Source organism: Alnus glutinosa, chromosome 8 (genome assembly GCF_958979055.1).
Source record: "Alnus glutinosa chromosome 8, dhAlnGlut1.1, whole genome shotgun sequence".
NCBI lineage: Eukaryota > Viridiplantae > Streptophyta > Magnoliopsida > Fagales > Betulaceae > Alnus > Alnus glutinosa.
In genome coordinates, this window is record NC_084893.1 from 15,747,490 (window position 1) to 15,757,498 (window position 10,009).

A 10,009-nucleotide genomic window follows, 5' to 3' on the forward strand; every position below is an offset into this window, starting at 1 on the left:
GGGTGCCCACTTCTTCACCCATCTCTTCTAGAGATTCACCACTTGAAGCAATAGGCTCTTGGTGCACTTCCTCGGCATCAGAAGGTTTTATAACCGCCTTGCCCCACATCCGCTTGGCCTCCAAAAGCTTTTCAGCGATTCGGTCCTGGGCTGTGAACTTCCGCTTCCTGGCTGGATGCTTCACCCTGCGCGCGACGGGAATGTCTTGGGCCTCAGGTACATTCCCATCTCCTTCTCCAGACCTCTCGGGTTCCGGGGCGTCCGTTGTCGACTCGGGTTCCAGGGCATCCGTTGTCGAAGTCCCGAGAGGAGGTTCAGCAAAAGAAGTTTCTGCACATTGTTCACCCTGGAACGAGGCCTCAGAGCCAGACTCATCCCGTAGAACAAAGGACGGAGCAGGACTAACCTCGGGTGTAAGAGAAACCTCGGGAATGAAACCCCGAAAGCTTGCAGATCCCTCTTCAACGTTCGCTCCAGACGACGGAGCCGAAGGAGGAGTTCTCCTTGCACCCAAGGCAGCCAAAGGAATTTTCTGTTTCTTTTGCACAGGGACATCCCCGAGAACTTCTTCGGAATTTTTGAACGACCTCTTCTTAGTAGCAGGCCTCGGAGATGGAGGGGCGTCATTCCTCTTCTTAATAGCTCCCCTCTTGGTAATGAGCTGTTTGTCTCTCGGGATGTCGTATCCGAGAAATTGCCTTAAATTCTCCTCAGTAACAAGACTGTCAAAATCGACTTCTTCAAACCTTTCGGCCTTGACCCTAGCAGCTGACCACCCACTTATCTCCTTGACATCCTCCAGTTCGGATACACTGAGTGAAGGGGGGTCGCTTCGGTCAGGTCGTAGCAATTGCCAAGTCCGAGGCATCATACGGTCTTCAGGAAGAAGAGTGCCTTCGGGGCATTCCCACTCCCCGGAAACTCTGAAAAATTGCATCTCCCAGAATTTGTTGTTCGTTAGCCCACTCTTGAGCTTGATGAAGACAGGCGGGTGACGAACACAGAGTTCAATCATCCCCTCTGAAGTCTGCCTCGGTCTGTAGATATTGAAAAATTGCTGGATTTTCATCTCCTTCTTCAACACAAGCCTCCAAAGGATGTAAGAGGCAAACAGATACTGCCAAGCATTGGGCATTATTTGACTGGGTGCGATCATTAGAAAAAGGACGAAGTCACGAGCAATCTCCGGAAATGGTAAACGGAGCCCAGAAAGAAACATTCTCTCATACAGGGTAACGTCGCCACCGTTGATGATCCGAGCTCCAAGCGCCTGATAGAACAACTTCACTGTTGGAGAAATTTCATAGTTTGAACGAAGGACACCCTCATGCTTCGCAAAGATGATGGTGTCGACCCTGCTCTCCAAAGGAGAAAGATCCATAGAGCCGTCGGACCTCTTTGTCCGAGCCCGAGATGAGGCGGGAGCAGTTGAGACAGTTTTCTTGGGAGCCATGGAAGAAAGAAGAAGGGTAGAAACAGAAAATACAGAGAAAGGAAAGTTTAACAATGGGGATCGAGAGAGAGAGTAGGTAAGTGACGAGGAATGAACAGTAAAATATTCAAAACTTTAAATACCCCCTCCCCTACGTGTCTGAAATACCAAAAGGCGCTGTCGATTCAAAATTTTCGAAGGAGAAAAGGCGCGCCTTCCGTATTCCAGGATTAAATGCACTGCCTCGACAATACCGTTTCATGATGACAAAAGGGCGGCGGTACAGAGCTGACGTCGTCATTGGAAAAAGAAGCGGTAAGATTTAAATGTTTGAACTGTTGAAAAGACGCGCCCTTCACAGTAGCAAGTACAGAGTGGCAGACGAAGAATAATTCCCTTATTTCCCTTATCTCTGAAATCAGAGAATTAGGGGGGTAACTGTTAGGGATAAAATTAACCCTAGAGACACGTGGATTCAGAAACATCTCGGAGCTATGCCTCGGACATTTATTTCGGCCAGCAAAGAAAAGATTGCCTAGGTATAAATATATCTCGGAGGTATAACGACGTCTCGGTGCAAATACATCTCGGAGGCATAACGACATCTCGGTCTTAACACTCCAGGTTACGGTACGTAGAACATCCCGAGATCTCCTAGTCTGAATGGAGCGAGCATATCTCGGATATTTGTGTCTCGGAGTAATAACGCCTCGGTATGATATCGAGTCGGTGTGATATCTCCTCGGGGTGATATCTATTGGATGTGTCAACATCTCGGAGTATAAACATCTCGGACTTACACAACCCCGTTATGGTACGGATATATCCCGAGATCTCCAGGTCAGAGCGAACACATCTCGGATATCATCACCTCGGAGGTTGGCTGAAATGTGCTACAGTCTTCTAAAAGGTGCCATGCGCCACACTCGTCTTAGAGTGCAATAAGGATAGAATCCCAGAAGATCAGGGATAAACTACAGATCCATAATTTATGGGATAAAATGGTTATTGACACGGAATCAAGTTTAAAGAAGTACAAACGCAATCAACTACGGACTTCACACTCCTACTCGAATTCCCTGAAGATATGGTTAAAGTTCAACCAGGCTAGAACTCAAACTCCTAATCCAACTAGGTGTCAAGAAGGTCCGGCCTATAAATAAAGACCGTCACACCAGGTATGAAATCACGAATTCTCTAAGCTCTTGAGATTAAGATTCAGAATACTCTGCAGAAAACTGATTTAGACTGACTTAGGCATCGGAGTGGGCGTGGTCGGCACCCCCGACGAGTTGTTTGTTCTTTTTGCAGGGTTGAGGTATTCGGTAGAAATCAGCAGCGAATCTTTAGGCGACACGTCACCATACCGGAAACTGTACCAACAGGCATCAATCACAGACAAAATGCAATTGTCATCTTTCATGTCAAAAATAAAACATCATTCACTAAGACTGATATAAGATATTAAGGTAGCCAAAGAAATTGACATTCCACTCACCAGAAAACGAAAAAAGGACCGTAAAATAGAAGAATCATAAGAAAGGGGGAAAAATATGTATGCCAAAAGTTGCTTTAGTTGGTTATCTGCTCTCAGCTAGCAAGGACAAATGCAGTGCTGCTGACAAGAATTACTCAATAACCAGTTGACGATAATATTTCAACACCATGAAACAGAGGCTGAAAAATATGACATGTACACCGATGATATTGTAATTGACATAGGAAAAATTTGGGGAAAAGATGTAAACATATTCTAATTCAAATAAGGGCAAACCAAAAGAAACAGAATTAATGAACACTCTGGATGCCAATGATTAATAAAAGATTTTGTGGCACTTACCACCAGCATACAATAAAGTAAAATAACAACTTTTAACAGAGTAAAAGTATAGTTTTTCATAACTATTTTTAATTCTAGGCACTAAAATGTGACTGTAGAAAGGCATGCATGCAATAACAAAAAAAAAAAAAAAAAAAATTCCATTTTGTATTTAGCAATAAAATGTTTAGGGATACTTTACATTATACAACGCTGTAGGGTTTTCATTAGTCCATTAGAACATGTCATGTAGTTTTCTCTGACGATGATTTCTTTTTTTCTTTTTTTATGAATAATTCAGATCTTATTGAGAAAAAAAAAGGTTAAACCCTCGTACACGAAGTGTATACACTGTGGACTCAACCCTATAAGCTGCTACAATGTAAAAAGCTAATCAAATCAACCAAATTTGTAGAGACAAAGTTAGGAACATTTACAAGAACCCAACCTAAGAGAGATCTCAAACAAGAAGATTTTAGAAAGAGCACATTTGCCGAACTATCCTCGAAAATACGACGATTCATTTCTCTCCAAATGCTCCACATTAAGAGAGCAGGAATAACTTTCTAGATAGCTTCTTTGGGATGTCCCCTCCCTTGTACCTTCCAGCAATGAATAAGTTCTTGGATGTTGTTAGGCATAACCCACAAGACACCGAAAAGGTAAAGGATCAATTGCCAGAGAGCCAAATTATACTCGCAGTGGATGAAAAAGTGATTAGTCGCTTTCTCATTGTTTTTACACAGACAACACCAATTAGCTAAAGAGAAGCCCCTCTTTTTAAGAGTATCCACCGTGAGAATTCTATCAAGTGCTGCTGTCCACAAGAAGAAAGCAACGCGAGGAGGTGCCTTGACCTTCCAAACACTTCTCCAAGGGAAAGAACTGTGCTCATCCGACTATAGCAGAGTATAATAACTCTTCTCTAAAAATTTTTGGCTGCTAGAGGAAGTCCACAACAAGTTGTCCACTTCCCCAGATGCGTCTTCGAGGAATATAAGAGACTGAAGAACGAATCAAAAGATTCCAATTCCCAATCATGTGCCGCCTTAATAAAACTAGGATTCCAATGGATAAAGGTACTAGATTGGTCCAAATAATTAGCTACAAAGGCTTCCTTGTTTCAAGCAATGGAATAGAGTTCGGAAAAAGAATGCTTAAGTGGCTCTATTCCACACCATAAATCATGCCAGAAACTAATGTGAGAACCATCACCAACCTTGTAGGATAATAAATTGGAAAAAGAACCCCAACTATTTCTAATATTCCGCCAAAGGCTCACCCCATAAGGACCTCAAGCTTCCTCTGAGCACCAACCTCCTCTCTTGAGCCCATACTTCAATTCAATCACCTGTCTCCGTAAGGAATGCTCCGCATGCCCAAATCTCCAAAGCCATATACCTAGAAAAGCCTTGTTGAATACCATCAACTTTTTAATGCCCAACCCCCCTTCTGGAAACAGAGTCGCAAACTATCTTCCAATTAACTAGATGTATTTTAGGATCCCCACCTGGACTACTGATAAGCGTCAAATGTTGCACATTCGAGCCCCTTAATTTGCATATATTAATTCATTAGCATTGTACGTTATTTGTTTGATTTAGTGTTGTTTTATTGTTTTTATGTTTTAAATAAACACACAATTAATTCCATTAATTTTGGGCTTAAAGCACACTTTGAGAAGACCTAAAAGATATGGTTAAGCTTAACCAATCATAATAGAAGACCTAGAAAATGTGGTTAAGTTTAATCAAATCAAGGAAATGATTAAATCAAAATTTCTCCAATAAGAATCAAAATCGGATTGGATTCAAATTTGGATTCTGCACACATCTCAGTATTTTGAACATAACTTTTTTTTCATGTCTTAGGTTGCAATGAAATTAGTGGCGTTGGAAAGCTAATAAACAATGCAACAAATATGTCTGAAATAGGTTTTTTCTAATTCAGACGTTTACTATGCCAAAATTGCTTCACAATAAATTACCGCAAATCTGGACGAATCCTATTCCAATTTGTACTAGGATTGCTTCCTAATTTGACTAGGAGACTCGAGTACGATTTTTCTGGAATTCCTAGGGTTCTAGGGCTTGTTTGCTCCCTATAAATAGACCCTAAGCTTCAAGAGAAGTGGTGTTTAGCTTTAGACAGAAAATTCTTCTTGGAGACTTGACAAGTTGAAAAGGAGAAAAACATGGCAGGAGGCCATCCCAGCACCACGATGAGCGGCTAAATTCGTAATAGGGTGTTGATATAGCCATTTACATGTAACAATGGTTTAATTGTATTTTAATTTTGGATTTTCTATATGCATGATGGTTGTATAACTGTGAAAATTGATCTTAATGTTTATATTCAATCATTATGAATTTCTTATCTTGTCTTAGAAAGTTTTTTATATTGATTGAACTCAATCCTTCATATTTCCTGTGATTATGTGAATGATTGTTATACAACAGTTTCAATGACATATGATCAACAAGGTTAGATAGGCCATGCCTAGAGAAGACGGATTGTACTACACCCTAATTTAGTGTAATTTAGGTAGACAGTTCGTACCAACCAAAGATGGGTTATACTATTTCATTGATTGTGTGTATCCTTTTAAAGACGTAGCTAATCCATGCCTAGGGGAGATGGGTCGTACCGCATCTTAGTGGTTAGGTGGACAGTCAGTACCAACCGAAGATAGGTTATACTTATTCTTTAATGATGGTATTTTCTTAACTACTCGTGTGAGAAGAGCCTTATATCATGCATAATTTGAATTTCTCTTGTTAATTTATGATAGACCATTGTTATGCGGTGAGTAGTGAAATTAACCCCCTATTCTTTTTATCATCCCTACTCTCTTTACATTTATGTCTTTTACTTTTATGTATTTATTTTTAGAAAACAAAAATTAAATCAAACATCTTTTAAATTAAGTTATATTTAATCTCGAAAAGCTTAATAACAACACCTACGCAGTCCTTAAGGTTTGACACCCTCAATATAGCCCTATCCTACAAGGATTCGTCCTATTGCGAGTGGTTATTTTTATTATTGATATATTTTGGTAAGCAAAAAACCACATCAACCACCCCAAGGAAATTCTCTCTGAAAGCGCTCCAATCGCCTAGCTATACCTGCTGGTAAAAGGAAGAGGGAAAGAAAGTATGTAGGAAGACTGGATAATATGCTCTTGATGAGCGTAAGACACCCTTTCTTTGACAAGTAGATCTTTTTCTAGCTAGCCAACCTTTTTTTTCCATTCTCTCGATTACCGCATCCCAAATAGCTCTCGATTTGAAGGGGGCACCTAGAGGAAGACCCAAGTATTTCATAGGAAAAGAAGAAATTCTACATCTGAGAATACCGGCCAACTCCTCTATATTAGGAACCTGCCCCACTATGACTAACTCAGATTTTTGAAGGTTGATCTTCAATTCTGAAATGGCCTCAAAGCATAGGAGAATGTGATCCAGATTATAGATATGTCAACTATTTGCATCGCACATAATAAGTGTGTCATCTGCGAACAAAAGCTAAGAAACTTCCAAAGAAGAAGTGTTGATATTGTTAGCCCGAAAACCTTATACAAAAATCCCCCAACCACCACTCTAGAGAGCATCCTGCTGAAGCATCCATAACTAGAACAAAGAGAAGAGGCAAGAGAGGGCCTCCTTGGCGAATGCCTTGTGAACTCCTGAAGAAACCATACAGGCTACCATTAATCAAAATGGAAAAGTGAGCCATGAAAATGCACGCAAAAATCCATTTTCTCCATTTCGCACCAAAACCACATCGCCTCAAAACATATAAGAGAAAATCCCAAATTTTTTTTTTTTTTTGATAAGTAAGAAAAGAAATAACATTAAAAAAGCGTAAAGGCCCCCCTAAACATACAAGGAATAAACAAGGACACCAAAACAAAAGAAAAACAGAAAACAAAAGAACACCCGAAAAAACCCCCAACCTCTTGCCTCTAACCCAGCCAGAACCAACACCCCTAGCATCGAAATTGATCGAGCATTCTAGATTCTTGACCTCTCTTTTCCTTTTTTGCTTGGGAACAAAGACAGAGCGCTGCCCCTCATCAACTAAAGTCAAGAAACTTAGAAATCCCTTCTCAGTCCCCTTGGAAGAAACCCCCATCGTGCAAAAACACGACCTAGAATCTTGCACTACCCTGGGGTATACAACAACCCCTCCCTCAGGATCATCCCCCTTCGAAGATTCACCCACCTCGAAGACAAGACATACCAAGTAAAAATTGGGGAGAACACCCATGCACCGAAGAGAAGGCCTCGGTGGAAACAAAACCCACTAAAAAGAGGGAGGGAACCCCCGGAACCCCACCCCCCCCCCCCCAGGCCAAACGGATACGAAAAAGCAAGCCCAACACCACCATATGAGGGTTGGGCAACTGAAACCCCTCTCCAGCCTAGCACCATAGAGGATTGGTCCACGGCCCTGATAGGGGGCTGGGAAGGATCACCCAAAGACTAGGCTATCGGAACATTGATCGCTGCCACAGCCTCAACAATTAGAGAAGTGTCCACCTGTGCTACACTGCCTTTCTTCGCTTTCTGGTAATATCTCTTCACTTGCTTGGATTTAGACGGGTAGATGGGAGCCTGACGTAGCGGAAGACTAGGTAACTAATCAAAGAGTAGCGTCTTTGATTCTGCAAGGAGAAACGTCTTTGTCTTCTACCCAAAAAGATAAAATAAGCTCGCAGGTTAAAAGAAAGATAAAACTCCGCAGAGTATTTGAGAGAGAATTCTCTGATTTGATAATAATTCAATTGATTGAGTTTTACATAATAAGCAAGCATATTTATAGAAGAGAAATACTTGTAGAGAAAGAAATCCTAATTCTAATAGTAAACCTTATTCTAGTAGTAAAAGTAAATCTAATCCTAATAAGGAAAAGAAATAAATAAAGCAAATCTAATCCTAGTAAGTAAAGAAAATAAAGTCCTAATCCTAAAAGGAAAATAAATGAAGCAACTAGCAAATCTAGTCTTAGTAAGGAAAGAAAATAAAGTCTTGGCTTGATGATCAAGTCTTTCTTTTTATACTTCCATTGTCTGCAAACAGGTAAACTTCTAATCAAGCGGTGCTGCTTCAGTATTATTTTGAACATCTTTTCTATTTTTGTTTTCACCGAAAATATTAATAAATTCCGTCCTACATCAGACACGCCCACTTGAAAAAAATTTGTCCTCGAATTTACTTTGCGATATGTCACACATGGCTCTTCCAGAGAAAAATACTTGGAGAAATCTATATAGATAGTGTGCGACTCTTCCTCACTTGCAATTGGGTCCCTACTAGTACTCCACATCTGGTGAGAGAAGGCATGAGCCAGGGCCTTTTCCCTATTTAAGGCAGCCTCCTTTGCTCTCTGTAACATGGCTTGAATGTCCTCTATTGTTTGTGGGTGGTCATTCGAAGGGATCCAATCATTGGCAATGCCACTTTCATCTCTAGACATGGACTTGATCTCAGCAAAACATGATCCCCATAAGCTATTTTGTTCACGAATGGAGGAACCTATTCTTCCTTCGTTTGAAAGCCTCTCCTTACGTTGTTCATATACCCCCATGCATCTAAAAGTCATATTTGCTTGCTTTCGAAAGTTATGGCCTCTTACCAAGGCCTGCAGCTTTACAAGCCCCTTAAGTGCCCGAAGAGCTTTCCTTGCCAGATAGCCTCTGAAGGTAGTCTGAATGACAACAGCAGCATGGTGTTCTCTGCCAAATATGGGAGGCCTGGTGAGCCGAACAACTTCTACAGCTGCTTGGGCTATTGCCACGGCCTCATGAGCAGCAGTGTGGTTACCATGGCTACTACAACGACATGCCTTTGCTCAGAATCAGTAGCCTCAAGAACAGGATCGGTTGCTTTCATATTAGCTGTGGCAGTCATGGTCCTTCCTTGGCAGTGTTCTACAATCGGTCCCTAATTCAAAGGCTTCTGGAAAATCCATATTCGCTTCCCTCTTTTATCATCGTCATTAAGATCTTCGTAGACCAGTGGTCGGTTTATGGGTGCAGATCGTTGGTGAAGAGTAGGCCTCACTCGAATCCCATCGTCAACATGGGTATCATGGTACTTATGATTACGAACATGACCTATGTACCTCTTATCATCGTCACTAAGATCTTCATAGACCGGTGGTCGGTTTATGGGTGCAAGTCGTTGGTGACGAGTAGGCCTCATTCGGATCCCATCGTCAACATGGGTATCATTGTACCTGTGATTATGAACAGGACCCATGTACATGCGCTCCATCATCTCTTGCATCTGGCGCATCTCCTGTTGCAGCGTCTGTTGGAACTCTTGGAATTTGGCTCTCCAAAAAGCTTCCCTGTCACGAGTAGTGTCGTTAAATGGATTCTCACTGTTGGAAAAGGCATCATTATAGAAGTTATACTGTAGTATAAGTTGGCCATCGAATCCGAATAATGCCAGCTCGGATACTCCATGAGTTTGGCTCTCAAAAGAGCCCCTCCCCTACAAGCGGCGTTGTTGGAGAAGTTTGTCACCGTTGCACTGATTGGTCATGATTGGGATAAAAACCTGCTTTGATACAAACTAACGTAGTGGAAGACTAGTTAACTAATCAAAGAGCAGCGTCTTTGATTCTGTAAGGAAAAGCGTCTTCGTCTTCTACCCAAAAAGATAAAACAAGCCCGCAGGTTAAAGGAAAGATAAAACTCCGCAGAGTATTTGAAAAAGAATTCTTTGATTTGATAATAATTCAATTGA

At 41.4% G+C, this 10,009-nt stretch overlaps 1 protein-coding gene across 1 annotated transcript; it reads right to left on the reverse strand.

Annotated features, from left to right (window-relative positions):
• Positions 1-7,738: 7,738 nt before the first annotated feature.
• Positions 7,739-9,166, reverse strand: LOC133876159 (protein IQ-DOMAIN 18-like). The gene is made up of 3 exons (XM_062314443.1): positions 9,080-9,166; positions 8,472-8,963; positions 7,739-7,870 (listed from the first exon to the last, which is right to left on the reverse strand). The coding sequence occupies exons 1-3, from the start codon at positions 9,164-9,166 to the stop codon at positions 7,739-7,741; spliced, it is 711 nt and encodes a 236-aa protein (XP_062170427.1).
• Positions 9,167-10,009: the final 843 nt, after the last annotated feature.